The 17,599-nt window shown below is 43.9% G+C and overlaps 1 protein-coding gene across 2 annotated transcripts in view; it reads left to right on the top strand.

Annotated features, from left to right (window-relative positions):
- The window catches only part of xrn2 (5'-3' exoribonuclease 2), a 31,025-nt gene continuing 13,426 nt past the window's right edge, over positions 1-17,599 (top strand). Inside the window, exons 1-21 of one of the 2 annotated variants that reach the window (XM_080832686.1) lie at positions 1-191; positions 1,329-1,456; positions 1,543-1,654; positions 1,748-1,859; positions 2,562-2,620; positions 2,719-2,808; positions 3,420-3,492; positions 3,601-3,651; positions 4,310-4,467; positions 4,575-4,649; positions 4,774-4,907; positions 5,026-5,083; positions 5,242-5,349; positions 5,561-5,605; positions 5,721-5,867; positions 6,045-6,089; positions 11,037-11,125; positions 14,704-14,839; positions 16,651-16,758; positions 16,850-16,939; positions 17,348-17,420. In XM_080832686.1, coding sequence (XP_080688812.1) covers positions 117-191; positions 1,329-1,456; positions 1,543-1,654; positions 1,748-1,859; positions 2,562-2,620; positions 2,719-2,808; positions 3,420-3,492; positions 3,601-3,651; positions 4,310-4,467; positions 4,575-4,649; positions 4,774-4,907; positions 5,026-5,083; positions 5,242-5,349; positions 5,561-5,605; positions 5,721-5,867; positions 6,045-6,089; positions 11,037-11,125; positions 14,704-14,839; positions 16,651-16,758; positions 16,850-16,939; positions 17,348-17,420 — 1,966 coding nt within the window. In that variant the 5' untranslated portion in view covers positions 1-116. The remainder of the gene's footprint in view (positions 192-1,328; positions 1,457-1,542; positions 1,655-1,747; positions 1,860-2,561; positions 2,621-2,718; positions 2,809-3,419; positions 3,493-3,600; positions 3,652-4,309; positions 4,468-4,574; positions 4,650-4,773; positions 4,908-5,025; positions 5,084-5,241; positions 5,350-5,560; positions 5,606-5,720; positions 5,868-6,044; positions 6,090-11,036; positions 11,126-14,703; positions 14,840-16,650; positions 16,759-16,849; positions 16,940-17,347; positions 17,421-17,599) is intronic. The other variant, XM_080832687.1, reaches the window with a different exon arrangement.

Genomic DNA, 17,599 nt, shown 5'->3' on the forward strand with positions numbered 1-17,599 from the left:
CACAACGCATTATTTGTTGTATTGACTGGCTAGACTTTCTAGCCTTTGCATATCCGTTGTTTTTAACTGAGGATTTTTTAAATAACTACTACAGTGGTTACCCACTTTTATAAAACATGGGAGTCCCGGCATTTTTTCGTTGGTTGAGTCGGAAATATCCTTCTATAGTAGTGCATTGCCTTGAGGAGAAGGTAAGCTTTTCATTTTCTGAAAGGAGCTGTGATTAGCTATTTGGCTAAATACATGGCTAGCACATTTACCGATACGCACGCTGAGCGAGTGTTGCAGAATAGTTATTTGTTTTTCAAAGTTATGCACCGTTGTCCATGTCAATTGACGACGATGAGTAAAATATTGTCTTACCATTTTGTCGCTGTAAGGTACCACCACCTACTTCACAAATATAATGAAATGGTTGCTAGGTAGCAAAATAGCTACGTGTTTAGCTAATGTTAGGCTAGCTAGCAAATCGCTTTGAATCGAGTTCTGAACTGCCTGCTAACATGGGTATGTAACCTCAGTATGAAACGTACATGTAATGTTTATGTTGCTGAAAAAAAAATACCTGACAAGTAAATTGCCTCTTAACAGCCCCGTGAGTGAGTAAACTAAGATTACAAATAATTAACGGTCGTCATAATCAGGCCTGTTTTGGAAATGGATGTGAATGGTAACAAGTGCGTGCCCTATAACTTTGCGAAGCCTCAGTCAATTTGCAATGTTTTTTTGATCTAGTATGATATAGCTGAATAAACGTTGTGTTTACGGTTATGGTTGGAAACATTTCTACATTCTGGTAGTTTAAGTTTTTTTTTAGCTCGAGCGTTTCTAGCATCTCCCCTTCTAACTCTAAAACCAAATACAAATAATTCCAAGATAAAGTTGTAGACCTTGCATACAAAAACATTGATTCTAGCTCCAGTCAGAAGCATGCAGTGGGAGAAATATGAAGTATTACAAGAACGCACGCCGCCCACTGTTTTTCTAGAGGTTGCAATTTGAATCTAACATACCCAGGTGCCCAGGTTGTCTTGCTAAGTAAATATATGGATTCCAAGCACCAAAGTTATTGCAAGGTTCCTGGCTAGTTTTATCACAGGTCATGTCTCGTTTTAAAACTAATGTGAGGATTTCTAATGCCATCATAATGTAGAAATAGTTCTTACTATCTGTTTAAATAGTACTTCTGCAGTTTATTTCCCCCAATGTATCCTATATGAGATTAGCCACCTACATACCGGTTAAGATGTTAATGTTACAAAACACCCTCACTTGTACAGTGAATGAATTTATTAATTTGTAATATATTTGATCAAAAACTCTTGCAGTCCAAGGAATGCAATGGAGTTCGTATACCCGTTGACACCAGCAAACCCAATCCGAATGAAGTGGAGTTTGACAACTTGTACCTGGACATGAATGGAATTATCCACCCGTGCTCACATCCTGAGGACAAGTAAGTGCCACATAGTTCTTGAGCCTTCTTTAGAACTCTATCTGGTAATCTTTTCAGACCATTTACATGTATTGAATATCCTACAGGCCAGCACCCAAAAATGAGGATGATATGATGGTGCTCATTTTTGAATACATCGATCGACTGTTCAACATCTGTAGACCTCGAAGAGTCCTGTACATGGCTATAGACGGAGTGGTGAGTCCAGTGGATTTGCATTGTGTATTAAGTTGTGTTCGAGTGTCTGGATACATTTAGTTCATTCTTATTTCTCCTGCTTGTCCTTTCCAGGCTCCTCGTGCCAAAATGAATCAGCAACGGTCAAGGAGATTCCGGGCCTCTAAAGAAGGGATGGAACTTGTGGAGGAGAAACAGAGAGTGCGGGAAGAGGTCATCGGGAGAGGTAAGCGTGCACATTTTGAATTTCAGAAAAGTGTGATGTGATGGTGCATTACCCTTAGTTTTTTAATCAGACAGCTCCTCTGAATAAATATATATATGTTCATGGATAAACATTTATATGAATGAACATTAAGAGGGGGGGGGGGGGGCATTTCAGTGCATGTAAAGGTACAACCCAATAATGTCATCTTGTAGTGTTATAACAGCAAACCAGAGGTGATCTGCGTGCATCATGAATGCTGAGCATTGTATGCTTGTAACAAAATGAAACAAAGATGGTTATATTATACCTCCTTGGTTTTTGGCCAATTGGATCCTGGACCTTAATAATCAGAATGGAATTTTGCAAATCTGTTAACTCATGGATGATTCTTCTGTCGGCTGCACTACCACAGAATAAACTGGGCTTTTGTACGGAGCAGCATAAGAAACCGCAAAAGGAATTTCAGATTTGATCAGAAATGTATTCTCTCTGGAGACTCTCCTGTTCTCTTTGGCCCTGACTTCAGTTTGGCTCAAATCGTAGGCGGTCCTCTCCATTCACACGTTCACATCCTCCATCTGCCTGGGTCCAACCCAAGGCCTGCATACACCTGGAAGCCTTGCAACAAACACAAAAGAGAGAAAGGAGAAAGGGTCTCCCTGTGAAACGCAATCTTTCGTTTTCATAAGAAATTTGAATGGATTTGCCTTTTTATTTTAGGAGGGTACCTTCCCCCAGAAGGGATCAAGGAGAGGTTTGACAGCAACTGCATCACTCCAGTAAGTGTGTGTCCAGGTGTATGTATTGGCAAGCCCCCTATTTTCATACAATAGCCTTCTGCTGCAACTTGTTGATGCTAACGTGCCATCTTTCCCAGGGAACAGAGTTCATGGACAACCTGGCTAAATGCCTCCGATATTACGTAGCCGACAGACTGAGCAATGATCCAGGATGGCAAAACATTACAGTAAGTGTTCAAGTGAAGACTGGTGGCGTCATGTATTATCGCCATACTCAATTGGAATCACTTTTTTTGTTTTTGTCTGTGCACAATAGATTATATGTACATATTTATATATTTAATAAACATAGAGCAATATGTACAAAATGATCTGTGCCTTAATATTTATGGTCTTACAACGATCCGCAGTCCATTGATTGTCCTTTGAACCAGCTCATCAAGAAAGCATAATGGATCAGTAATCCACAACATTGGGGTCATTACCACTCCACTCTCACTGGCTGGCTATGTACTCACAGGAAGATAACTGACCACCAGCTTTTAACCAGCGCTCCATGAAACAAACATTTGTTTGAGCACTAAAAACATCACTCCACAACATGAATGATTTGCATGTCAGTCAAGGACATCCTCCTTTGAGTGGAAGGGCTCCTCATACCCTTTTGTTAACTTAACTGGCTGGCCAAATAGATTTTTTTTAGGACGTTGGAAATCTTAATATACAAGAGTCACTTTTAAATTACTTTTTCTTATTCAGGTTGATATCTAGGCATGGCTGAGAATGTAAAATTATTCCGTTAAGTGGTCACCCATCGGTGGTCTTTTTCCCATCACAGGTTTTCTTGTCGGATGCCAGCGTCCCTGGTGAGGGTGAACATAAAATTATGGATTTCATCCGAAGACAAAGGGGTACAAATCAGTACTTGTTAATTCTCTCACTGCCATTTTCCCATCATTCATAGACTTTTGTGAACTAGATTTTTGTGCTTAATGTAATTGTATTCATTTCTCAAACAGCTCAGCCACACCATGACCCAAACACGCATCACTGTCTCTGCGGCGCAGACGGTAAGTTTAGTCTGGGTACATCTCTTCTCGTAGAACCATTTGGGAAAAGTAGTTTGAACGTCTAGCGCTCGTGCTGAAAAGATTCATCCTCAGTGGCCTGTCTGAACAAAGAGGATCCATGAATTGCAGTATTGTCTAGCTTGTCTTGAATTATTTTGCTGCGGAAGGATCATTGTTCCCTATCAAAACACTGATATGAGTCCTGAGGAGGGATGTATCAAACTGGCATATTAAATGGGGAAGTACGACCTAGATAAACTGTTTTTAAATGGGTGCAATTATGGTGGATGCTCAACATAAAAGCTGCTGCATTCAGTAGTTTTACCGTGCACTTAGTGCACAAAACAGGACACACATTGCATCTCATTATCTGTAGAGGACCTTGGTGCTTTCTGCTATTTGTTTTCCTTTTTTAGTGGATCAAAAGTATTCATTTAGCTGAAGGTTGGCCTTGTCTGAGCTGGTAATTAGCATGTATGGGCAGGGGACATTCATGGATGCTGCCTTTTCATGAAGGCTTGAATCAACACATCCACATGGTCTTGCACGAATCATGCCCCATTTTTATAGTTCCTTTCTTATTAGATTTCTCAAAAGATTGAACTAATTCTATTTCTTATACATTTTTAACTGTGGTTCCTCCTGTTCCACTAACCAGCGGACCTGATCATGCTGGGGCTGGCCACACACGAGCCCAACTTCACCATCATCCGTGAGGAGTTCAAGCCCAACCAGCCCAGACCCTGTGCACTGTGCGGGCAGGTCGGCCATGAGATTAAGGACTGCGAGGGACTGCCCAGAGTGAAGAAGGGAGAGGTAAGGGGGTGGAGCTCCAGACTCCCATCAATGCCAGTGCTCTTAAGTCTTAACATGCGTTCGACGGTCATGCTCATGTACTAATGTTCTTTTGTTTTTGATGCCAGCATGATGAATTTGCAAGCTCTCTACCAGGTTCTGAGCAGGACTTCATCTTCATTCGACTGGCAGTCTTGCGTGAGGTGTGCGTCTTTTTTTTTTTTATATATATATACCTGTAAATCGTTCTTATTTTCCCGCCCTTGTTGCGCTAGTTGCCCCCCCCATTTTCCTGTTGAGTCCTGATGTTCTGTTATCTGATTCTAGTACTTGGAGAGGGAACTGACCATGGCTAGCCTGCCGTTCCCCTTTGACTTCGAGCGGAGTGTGGACGACTGGGTCTTCATGTGCTTCTTTGTTGGAAACGATTTCCTGCCTCATTTGCCGTCCCTAGAGATCAGGTGATGTCCCAAAGCCAGTGAGATTCTCCAATGCAGATTTCATAAACCCTCTGATGGCTTGGTCATCCTGGTGAATCAGGTTTTGCTGACTGGTGTGTTTGCTTATTTTGACTTGTAGAGAAGGCGCTATTGATCGACTGGTTGGAATCTATAAAGATGTTGTACACAAGACAGGGGTGAGTACCGTGTTTCTTAAGTTATCAGACTTGAATGAGGTTTGCTGTTTCAGGTGCTTTCTCTGTGGTGTATCGTGTTTTTAAGTGTGTGAGTGTGTGTGTGTGTGTGTGTGTGTGTGTGTGTGTTTCCGTCCGTCCGTCTGTCTGTCTGCCTGCAGGGTTACGTCACTGATAGTGGATTTGTCAACCTGGAGCGAGTTGAGCTCATCATGCAGGCTGTGGGAGTGGCAGAAGACAACATCTTCAAGAAACGCAAAAATGATGATGTAAGACATTTTTGCTTTCTAACATCTCCCCTAAGTTATTTTCATCAACCGTTTCCCTCAACATTTCCAGCTTCAGTCTTCATACATGACATAATCACATGAATTTCTAAAAAACAATTGAGGTTAAAAAAAAATAAAAAAAATGTTTTTTATTGAAATTGTGTGGTTATCATAAGGATCTGTTTTCTGAATTGCTCATTTAAACTTGCAGGATGGATTCAAAAGGAGAATGAAGGAGAAGAAAAAGAGAATGAAGGCAAGTCACAACTTTTGTTAAATATTTTAATCCCCCCCCCCCCATTGGGCCACTGTTTTGGTCAAATTCTACCCATTGCTGCTTCGGTTCTCATTTCTCTCCTCCTTCCATTCAGCTGGAGAAGCAGCGTCAGCAGGAGCCCAGCTTGCTTGGGCAGTACGCCCCTCAGGCTCTGGGTGGCAGGGACCGGCCAGGGGCCGTGCACAACCCCCGTCACACGGCCTACGACATGAGGATGCAGTCCATGAACCAGCACAACTCGGTTAGCATACATCATATCCATTTGTGGGGATCTTGTCATGGTGCATAGTGCTTTTAATTACACTGAATGGCTTGAAAGTGTGCTCAGTGGATCTGTAAGGCTGTCCTACAGCAAAGAAAACAATTGTGGTGCTCTCATAATCGGTAAGCCGGGCATTTTTTACATTCTTGCCTGTAGGATGCTGCCCAGTCCTTGAAAGCCATGATGAAAAATGGGAACAAGGTATGTTTGCAGTTCAGCCCCCTCCCTCAATGTGATACGCATTGGGTTTAAACAACATTTTCAATATACATACAGAAGACATCAAAATTACAAAAAGCCTTATGTGCTAGCCGCTTAGTTTTGATATTCCAGTGTTGGCCTTTGCAATGTTGTGCAATAATAATTATATTGATTATTATATATTTTTTTTATTTATAATATTTTAATAATTATTTTTGGGCTTTTGGCCTTTAATCAGACAGGATAGTGAAGGTAGACAGGAAATGAGCTGGAGAGATGGTGGGTGGGATCGGTTAATGGCCTTGGGTCAAGGCTGTGGAGGTTCTGGCCCAGGGATGCTGCTTGTGCCACGACTCCTGCCCCCCCTCCCGTGCTGATAAGACCCCCTGGCTATGTGTATTTTCTGTCGTTGCCATCATTTTTGGCTGCACTACAGCTTTATGGACAGTAGAGAATATACTAGTGGGGTCATGACCTGTAACTCGGTCGTGTGTGTAATCAATATTCGCCCTTTCTCATGTCAAGAAGATGACACTCTGGGCTGAGCCAACAAGTGTTCCGGAGCCAACCTCACTATTACTAGTGATCAGCAATGGCATTCAAGAAGCAAAACGGCCCCAGTAAAGCATTTGCTCATTTCCCTGTGATAAGGACCGCAAGAGAGTATGGACTCACTCCATCAAAAGGAATGAATGAATGAATGACACAGTTGTTTGTAGCATGCATTTGTGCAGCGAGGACCTGTAGGCAACGAGCAGTGGTCTGAACAGGATTAAAAGAAGATGCAGTGCCTTGTGGTGATCCATGATCTCTGACTGAAACCCAGCCAGAATATTGATTTATACTTGGGACATTACTTGTTGCCAAATCACAGCCTTTTGATTCCCATCTTTCAATATTATTTTGGCCAAAACATCTCCAACAGACTTATGCAAACCATGTATTCTGGGTTCCTTCCTTCACAGCTTCACGGTTATTCTCACTACTCATTCAGTTTGTGTGGCTCCTCATTCTTTTAAAGTGACCTGTAGTGCTGGGCTCATATTAAGACACTACAGTGGGTGTACACGATGAATATGAATTCAATGACCATTTGGGTCATTTTATTACATGGCCACATTCACACGCTGCCAGGTGGTTTGTTTTAACGTTGATCCATGAATCTCTCCATAGCTAGCTGACATTACCTTCAGAATTTAAAATAAATTGTTCATGGAACAATCTAGTTTGGACCGTTTCGTTGTGCGGTACGTATCCACTTTTTCAGCAACATGCAAGGGTCATAATGTTGGCTCATTTGCGAGAGATTTAGAGAACGTCAGACACACCCATCTTTGCCATAGACGGACAATTTTGAAGTAACTCCACCCCCTGTTGCTTTTTTGTGGTATGGTGGGTAAGAAGGTAAATTGGGTCACTAATGTTTGGTTATTGTCATAGGGGCAGCAGTTGCTACAGCTGTAGGGTGACCGATATATGATATGATGGTATGCAACAGTTTCACTTTAAAGTCGGTTTGAGATTGAAGTGCTTGGGAGCCCTATGAAGACCACTTACAGGCCTGTAGATTAGATGCTCTGTGTGTCATTTATGTTGGGAACATTTCTGCTGCACTACAACTATATGGACAGGAGATAATCTAGTGGAGTTCTGACCTGTATGCAAGTAGTGCAGTGAGTTAGTATTGAAGCACTAGTAAGGGTGGTTGGTGTGAGGAGCAGGAGTGAGTGTGTGAGGAGCAGGAGTGAGGAGCAGCAGTGAGTTTGTGAGGAGCAGGTGTGAGTGTGTGAGGATCAGGAGTGAGGGTGGTTGGTGTGAGGAGCAGGAGTGAGGGTGTGAGGAGCAGGAGTGAGGAGCAGGAGTGAGGGTGGTTGGTGTGAGGAGCAGGAGTGAGGGTGTGAGGAGCAGGAGTGAGTGTGGTTAGTGTGAGGAGCAGGAGTGAGGGTGTGAGGAGCAGGAGTGAGGAGCAGGAGTGAGGGTGTGAGGTGCAGGAGTGAGGGTGTGAGGAGCAGGAGTGAGGGTGTGAGGAGCAGGAGTGAGGGTGTGAGGAGCAGGAGTGAGGGTGGTTGGTGTGAGGAGCAGGAGTGAGGGTGTGAGGAGCAGGAGTGAGGGTGTGAGGAGCAGGAGTGAGGAGCAGGAGTGAGGGTGTGAGGTGCAGGAGTGAGTGTGGTTAGTGTGAGGAGCAGGAGTGAGGGTGTGAGGAGCAGGAGTGAGGAGCAGGAGTGAGGGTGTGAGGTGCAGGAGTGAGTGTGGTTAGTGTGAGGAGCAGGAGTGAGGGTGTGAGGTGCAGGAGTCAGTGTGGTTAGTGTGAGGAGCAGGAGTGAGGGTGTGAGGAGCAGGAGTGAGGAGCAGGAGTGAGGGTGTGAGGAGCAGGAGTGAGGGTGTGAGGAGCAGGAGTGAGGAGCAGGAGTGAGTGTGTGAGGAGCAGGAGTGAGGGTGGTTGGTGTGAGGAGCAGGAGTGAGGGTGGTTGGTGTGAGGAGCAGGAGTGAGGGTGTGAGGAGCAGGAGTGAGGGTATGAGGTGCAGGAGTGAGGGTATGAGGAGCAGGAGTGAGTGTGTGAGGAGCAGGAGTGAGGGTGGTTGGTGTGAGGAGCAGGAGTGAGGGTGGTTGGTGTGAGGAGCAGGAGTGAGGGTGTGAGGAGCAGGAGTGAGGGTATGAGGTGCAGGAGTGAGGGTATGAGGAGCAGGAGTGAGTGTGTGAGGAGCAGGAGTGAGGGTGGTTGGTGTGTGGAGCAGGAGTGAGGGTATGAGGTGCAGGAGTGAGGGTGTGAGGAGCAGGAGTGAGGGTGTGAGGAGCAGGAGTGAGGGTGTGAGGAGCAGGAGTGAGGGTGTGAGGAGCAGGTGTGAGGGTGTGAGGAGCAGGTGTGAGGAGCAGGTGTGAGTGTGTGAGGAGCAGGAGTGAGGGTATGAGGTGCAGGAGTGAGGGTGTGAGGAGCAGGAGTGAGGGTGTGAGGAGCAGGTGTGAGGAGCAGGTGTGAGTGTGTGAGGAGCAGGAGTGAGGGTGGTTGGTGTGAGGAGCAGGAGTGAGGGTGTGAGGAGCAGGAGTGAGGGTATGAGGTGCAGGAGTGAGGGTATGAGGAGCAGGAGTGAGGGTGGTTGGTGTGAGGAGCAGGAGTGAGGGTGTGAGGAGCAGGAGTGAGGGTGTGAGGAGCAGGAGTGAGGGTGGTTGGTGTGAGGAGCAGGAGTGAGTGTGTGAGGAGCAGGAGTGAGGGTGTGAGGTGCAGGAGTGAGGAGCAGGAGTGAGGGTGGTTGGTGTGAGGAGCAGGAGTGAGGGTGTGAGGAGCAGGAGTGAGGGTGGTTGGTGTGAGGAGCAGGAGTGAGTGTGTGAGGAGCAGGAGTGAGGGTGTGAGGTGCAGGAGTGAGGAGCAGGAGTGAGGGTGGTTGGTGTGAGGAGCAGGAGTGAGGGTGTCAGGAGCAGGAGTGAGGGTATGAGGTGCAGGAGTGAGGAGCAGGAGTGAGGGTGTCAGGAGCAGGAGTGAGGGTATGAGGTGCAGGAGTGAGGAGCAGGAGTGAGGGTGTGAGGTGCAGGAGTGAGTGTGGTTAGTGTGAGGAGCAGGAGTGAGGGTGTGAGGAGCAGGAGTGAGGGTGGTTGATGTGAGCAGTAGATTCAGCCTTGGTTTATGGGAGCGTTGCATACTCTGTTTTTAATTTGGCCGCCATCGCAATTGAAATAATTTTGAAATGATATGCAACAGTTTCACTTTTAAGTCGGTTTGAAGACCATTATTGAGATTTAAGTGCTTGGAGGTAATCACTGGGGGAATATAGTTGCAGTTGATCTTTTAAAAAAGTGAATGTTAAACAAGCTTTGTTAAGTCTGTATCTGGAGGTGCACAGGCCCTACTGGTACACCAAGGAGGTGATGGAGGGCCTTTGAAGGTTTATTATTATTATTATTATTATTATTTTTTTTTTTTAAAGGCTGCATGGTACGAGATTATCTGAAAAGGGCCTTTTCGGAAAGCCCATGCAGGTTACGACAGGGCCCTTATTTTAGTTTACAAAGGGGCCCATATAAACCCCCACCCCATTCGGTGCTGTACATCGATGGTGAATGAAACCGCTCTTGGTTAAACAGCAATTGATTTGGACTTGAATAGTTCACATTTACATGCCAAGAATGATCCATATGGGCCATGGTCATTTCCATTTTTTCATTTTCACACAGCTCAAAACTGGTTTCCCTTAGCACCTCTAAATTGTGCGGTGCCGCAATACTTTCATTCTTTAAGCCTGTGCACGTAAGAGGAGGACAATGGTAGAACTTTCCATTTGCACATGAATGAGTAGCCAACAAAGCCAGGGGTTAACGGAGAACGAGGTCAGGGCTCTCTTTATTTTTCCTCCTCTCTTTCGGTCTTGCCTACATGCTTTTCTTCCTTTCCTCATCCCTTTCTCTTCCTTTATCTCCCCACTTTCCCCTTTCAATCTCTTGTGCAGTTTCATTCGCTTGGGAGATTTTGGCTCTTTCAGGTGTGACCGAACATGGAATCAAAACACACAGTCTGCTTTTATGTGTCCGAAACCCTGTAGGTAGAAACTTTGAATGCTTGCAAAGATGTATTCAAGGTAATTCGACTTCATAGTAAGAGTTTGATGTGATGCTGTTTTCGTGAGTTTGCACAGAATTTTCATCAGTGGAACTTCACTTGAGGCCACCTTCATGGCTAAATTGGTTGGAGAATTGTAGGATTATAGGACTCTCTAAAATCCACACAATACAAATCTATGTGATTTAAACATTTTAAGTGGTACAATCTATTAGTTTGCCTTTCTCGTCCAGTCCGGAAAAACTTTAAAAAATTGTTTTCGACAGTTTCTGAACGGTTTTTGAGGTAAACACACAGGCCTATCTCTGTACTGGTCCTTAAGACACTTAAAATAAGAGTTTTTGTCCCTTGTACAAAATTTGGCACTTAACAAAATACCGGTGTTCTCCTTATTTAGGCAGGGGGCAGTGATGGTGTGGACGGCCGTGGAGTTAAGCGGAAAGCTGAGGACAGCGATGATGAGCCTGAACCTGAGGACAATGTCAGGTAAACAGCCACGTGCTTTAGTGACGGGTGACGTCTGGCTCTACTGTACATCTCTCTGTGTGTGTTGGTTTCATGTGTTTAACAGTTTCATTTGAGTTTGTTTCATGTAGGGTTTGTAGAAAAATTACTTTCAATGTATTCTAAAAATTCAAGTTTTTGAAATACCTGCTAGCAACTGGGTGTGTCTGCAAAGGCGTAGACACTGCTGTTCAAAAGTTTGGAATCATGCAGATAACGACTTATTCTGGGAAATCTGTCAAATAAGGTGCAGAGCTAATGGAAAATAAAGTCAAGCCATCGCCAAAGTTAGAAGTAATTTCTGGATAACAAAATATTGTGTTCTTGGAATCTTCCATTTGCAGCAGTTACAAACAGCATAAAAGCTGGACGGGCTCAGAGGCAGATTGCGTCACATTTTATTTACAACAAGAATGGGAGCATTCAGGGAATGCAAACCTCCGCCTTGTGACCTTTTGACCTTGACATCTGAAAATCTAATCAATTATTGCCATTATATTACCCAATCTCCCCACAAAGTTTGATGGAAATCGGTCCATGCCTTTCTGCGTAATCCTGCTGACAGACAAACAAACAGACAAACAAACAAATAAACATACAGGGGCGAAAAGATAACCTCCTTGGCGGAGGTAATTAACCATACATAGCGGTTACATTAATTTAAATCAAATTATAATAAAGTTACACATCAAGACGGATCAGCAGACCTCTGTTTCTCTCGCCTCCGATTCCTCACTCTCTCTCTCTGTCCCTCTCCTCTTTCATGACTGATAGCTTCAGATGTCCGACCTTAGTTTCCCCGATTTCAGCCAGTTTAGCATATTTGCATGAATGTTGCTGAATGAATGAAGTTAGCTGTTAGCTGACGTTAGCTGCATAAGCTAGGCTAGCTAGTCTGTCAGAAAAAAGGCAGTCTGGCGGCAGGAGCTGAAGTGCATTTATTTATTGAATTGTATGTTTTTAATTTAAAACTTGCAAAGGGAATTTTTATAATTCATGAATTATTTTGTGAAAAATATCGCTTAAATGTATTTCAATTATATTTAATATTAATTATTACACCATTAGGCCACCATTACATTTTTCCTCTCGCGCACCCCCTAGAGGCAGCTCACACACCCCCAGGGGGTGGCTGCACCACACTTTGGGAATCCCTGGATTAAATAATCCTGGTCATGTATTATGTGCATAAATGTAAATTACAACCAGGAGTAATAAAGGCCCCAATAAGACATGCTTTGGATATACGCTGCACAGTAGATGCATCATTATAAAGTACAGGAAAGTATTTATTTGCTGCGTACTGTACTGTGGTGATGGAATGTAAATGTGAAGGCTTTGTGAATTTGATAATGATTATTTCATAAAACAATCATTATCACAGCTACACAGGCTGTGCCCTACTGCGCTTGGTTACTTCTGTATGAAACATGACACATTAAAGCCATCCAAACAGCGGGCAGGTTTTAGAACACTCCGTTTTGCAGTTCTGTATGAAGGGAATGGGTGGAATGACTTCTTGTGGGCATATATGAAATGCAGTGTCTTTTATCGGAAGGGAAATTAATTGACTGCTCTTTTTTTATTTGGTCATCGCTGGGTGCTAGGTTTTTGAGTCTGTTTTATCTGACAATTTCCATTTTAAAAAGCTTTGATTTATACGAACAGCCTATATAATGTGGTTGTTTTGCCTGCACAGTGTTACAATGCGAGTTGAATTATGGTACAAAAATATATTTCAGACCTGCATTCTTGGCAGTCAGTTGTAGATTCATGCCCAATGAACCATAAACACGTACACAGCACAGCACTTTGGTCAGCGTGAGCTGTTTTTAAATGTGCGTTTATAAATACATTTGACGACATGACGCAGAATGAACACTTGGATCCGATGACTAAAAGTAAGCTCTTCTGATTGTGACCTTTCACTGAAAATGTCACATGGCCGTCAAATGTACAAAGGCCTCAATGTGAAATGAGAAGATGTGAGGAACTTCCTATCCCCAAAAGTTTGTCAGAATGTGTTTTGTGCTCTAATATATTTTCCAGACTGAACTACTGCAATGTACAATACTTGGGGATAAGCCAAGTATCACTGCATAGGTTATACATGGTCCAAACTGCAGCAACTAAGACCAATAGGTTTTTCCACCTTACACCAGTTTCAGCAGAGCTCATTTTTTAGAAACATAGGCTGGAGCTAGCCCATTCACAGCCTTAAAACCAATCTTCTGACCCCTTACATTCCATCAAGGGCTTGTAAGGTCCTCTGAGGAGCTTTTACTGTTTTTTTTTTTTTTTTTTTTTTTTACCTTGGTGTGATTTTAAAATCAAAGGGTGGTTCATTGGTCCAAAATGATGGAATATTCTCATTTTATGTTGGAGCTGCTTTCTGAATGGACACTTACAAAACCAGACTGAGAACTAACTTTTATACTTTTTGAACTTGCATTCTTTTAGCTGTATATAGTTCAGTCTGGGGTTAGACTTTTATTATGCTTTTGGTCAGAACTTTACTTTTTTTAATGTGGTCTTTTATGTCTTGGGGTTTTTATATCCATATTTACACTTATATTTTTTTTCTCAACTTTTCTCCCTTTTATTTGTCCCAACCTTTTTCCTTTTTATATTTTCATCTTTTGCTCCTCTCTCTCATGCCACTTTTCATTAGTTTTTAGTCTTAATTTCTTTCTTTTATTTTACAATTAAAAAAAATATAATATAAAAAAAAAGCACATTTTTAGTGTGCTTTATTAATACATGTGATTGATTTGTTAAACGTCTTTCATTACTTGGATACCACAGTACATTACTTCATTTATTTTAACATATATAATCAAAATTGCTTACTGCATATATTTTGACATATTATTTAGAATTACCCTAAACGGATACTCTTCCATCTTAACAGCCTGGGAGATACTTATTTTATTTTTCACACACACACACACACTCTCGGAGTCCTTCTTCCACTCATACTCTTGCACATAGGTAGGTGCGCACACACACACACACACACACACACACACACGCCCTCTCTGGAGTGCTCTGTAGTGGAGTCTTTCTCCTCCGCCTGTGATTAATATGGAAAGGAGAGCTGGGTCTTTGCAAATTCCTCTGTGATGCGCTTGGCAAAGCTGGTTAAATCCATGGGGCTAAATTGGTATTCATGGAGCCTTCCCCTGCTCCCCATGGGACGGAGGAGGGATTGGTTAGACAGATGCCGCTCGGCGCTGATTGTGCGACTGAGATGGAGCGCCGTCACACCAACCGTGTCACCACTCAGGCCGTCGCAGGAGCAGAAAAATGCGTTTTGTTTTTTTCCGTCTGTCGCGCCGCACAAGTCGATACGAGGAAATTGTTACAGCAGTAATTTTCATATTGCATGCACACGGAACTGGGAAGCGTGGAAAAAGGCGTTTGCATCATGGGAGTGAATACAGATTATTTGAAGGGGGTGAAATTCCATTTGGTGAACTTTGGGGGCTTTTCGGTGTTTTTGCTCCATGTTAATGCCTTTGTTGAGATGTTAATGCTGTTATGGGTTTGGTGTTTTGCAGGTTGTGGGAGGATGGCTGGAAACAACGTTACTACAAAACCAAATTTGACGTGGACGTGTCTGACGAAGACTTCCGCAAGAAAGTTGTGAAGTGCTACGTGGAAGGCCTGTGCTGGGTGCTGGCGTACTACTACCAGGTAGGCCTCACATTTGATTCCACAGTTTTAAAGATGCAATAAAGCATACTTGTCAATGCTGGGTGCTTTCGCATTACCAAATAGGCTGCAAATGTCACTGGTTGGACGCACTTGGCTGTCCAGGAAGGCATCAGACCTGACCAGAAGCACACTTACTCAGACTTGCTCTCCCACAGCTATCAGACAGGCCTCACTTACCTATGCTGAGTGCCCCTCATATCTCAATCCGTTGGTCTCGTGGCTCTTTAACAGCTCTTACTTCCGCACTGGGCACACTATGCTGCTGCAAACTTCTAGTTGCAGGCCTCAGTTCAAGCAGATCTTTGTGCCAGAGGCGTTGGCAGGTTGATTTAAACCAACTGGGTTGCTTTGCCCATATCTTGAGGTGCGTGTTAGTACTTTTGACCTCTTTTAAACCTAGAACCCAACAGAGAGCCAAACTGAGAAGTGAGCACCAAAGCTCTCCAGCCTGTTCCATATTTATTTTAATTTTTTTAGTTTTTAAAATTATTTTTAACTGAATTTAGGAAGCGTTTTTTAGGAGTGAATTTAGGAGGCTCCAGTCACACCAACCCCACACACCTGCGGAGGCTCACCCTTGACCCCATTTGCTTGACATCATCTGGGGATCAAGTCGGGCGCCTCCTCTTTTGTTTGCTCTGTGGCCTGAGTGCCTCCCCAACATACATCTCCATCCAGTGTTTTGTAAATGCAGGTCTCGATCTTTTAGCTTTAAATTCAATAATTAGCTAGCGGGCTCTCTCCACTAGATCCCTGTCTGATTAGGGATTGGCAGAGGGATTTGCTGCCTGTAATTGGGAGCTGTGTGTGCGTGTACAGGGGAGGTGGGGGGTGGGGGTGCTGCCGTGTAGTTGACTTTCCTAGCGGAGCTCGTGGAGAGTCGCTCCCCCGTGGAGTGGCTGAATGGATTCATTACGGAGTCCACACAGCTGCCCTAGAACGTGCGCTCGCCTCCGACTCACGCCCGTGGATTTAGCAGCAGGGGGCCTGGTGAAAACACAGAGCTATGTGCTCCGTCTCTTCACACGGGGAGACGTGCCCACATGTGCCACACGCGCCCCCACATGTACACCGTGCTGACAAAAACACCACACACACATCCATATATCTACAGATGACGTTCACAGCCAAATGAGCCAGGACAGTCACTCATGCATGCATCCACACTCTGTAAAAAATGAGGCCAAATATGGGATGGCAGTAGGCTATGGGATGGCAGCAGGCTGTGCACGTAGGCTAGCAGTTTGGAGGATTAAAAGCATTTTGTTGAGGTTTAGTTGTTAGCCATACATATGAGACTGAGCAGCTAGAGAATTTTCATAGCTTTGCAAAGATGCGTTGAGGAGAAGTCCCTCAGAGCACATTAAATCCTCAGTGAAGGTCAGCGCTCGATATGGAAAATGCTAATTTACCAGCAGGGGGGGATCAGCGACACATGGGGAGATTTGCTGGGTTAAGATAATTTGCACTGTAACTGCACAAATGACAATTTTTGAGTTTAAAGAACCATAACAATTACTGTGTTGAATTTGTTTATGTTAACAGATTTAGCATGACTGAGTCAATACATCTGAATGGAAGAGTTGAGTCCTTATATTATAGAACTCTGACATTTTCCAGGTGTTGGTGTAGCAGTGATATAAATCGCAAGGAGTCTCCACTGTCTTTGCAGAGGCATATTGAAAATACTTAATTTCCTTCCTTTTAAAAAAAAACGTGTCTTGTTGAAGAGTAGCCATACATTTTTGTAATCCCTCTGCGTGCGTTTAATGATCGGATATTCCCAACAGGGATGCGCCTCCTGGAAGTGGTATTTCCCATTCCACTACGCCCCCTTTGCATCTGACTTCAAAGACGTCAAAGATTTGTGCAACGGCTTCGACAAGGACACCAAACCGGTAAGGGAAACTAAAAACGCACATCCATTTCTTTCTCCTGCCATTCCAGCTTGTGGTTCCCATCATAAGCATGTCATTCTCCCTTCCCCAGTTCAAGCCTCTGGAGCAGCTGATGAGTGTCTTCCCTGCAGCCAGTGGAAACTTCCTGCCAGAGACCTGGAGGGCCTTGATGTCCAACCCAGTGAGTGTGGTAGTTTGTCAGTGTGTGTCCGACCCAGTCAGTGTGGTTGTTTGTCAGTGTGTGTCCGACCAGTGAGTGTGGTAGTTTGTCAGTGTGTGTCCGACCCAGTGAGTGTGGTTGTTTGTCAGTGTTTGTCCGACCAGTGAGTGGTAGTTTGTCAGTGTTTGTCCGACCAGTGAGTGTGGTAGTTTGTCAGTGTTTGTGAGTGTGGTAGTTTGTCAGTGTTTGACCGACCAGTGAGTGTGGTAGTTTGTCCGAACCAGTGAGTGATCTTTTTTCAGTTAACCTAATCAAGGCACTGAGTGCTGTGGGTAATGGCCAGAAAAGGAAGCGTTGTTAGTTTTTAGGGTTGTTGTTGTTGTCCTACTGTGGTGCCTAAATATGTTCCCATTTTCCCATCTCCAACAGGAATCCTCCATCATTGACTTCTACCCAGATGACTTTGCTATTGATCTCAATGGAAAGAAATATGCTTGGCAGGGTAAACTGATCTTTTCTCTGGATACACTAATAGAATGATTTGAGTGTTGTATATCTAAATAACATTCTCATCACCTAGGTGAAGTATTAGAGGTGCAGTGTGTGGGATTTAGTGGCTTCTAGTGGTGAGGTTGTAAATTGCAACCATCTGAATACCCCTCCCTCACCCCTTTCTTTCCC

The sequence above is a fragment of the Sprattus sprattus genome (genome assembly GCF_963457725.1).
Source record: "Sprattus sprattus genome assembly, chromosome: 2".
Taxonomy (NCBI): domain Eukaryota; kingdom Metazoa; phylum Chordata; class Actinopteri; order Clupeiformes; family Clupeidae; genus Sprattus; species Sprattus sprattus.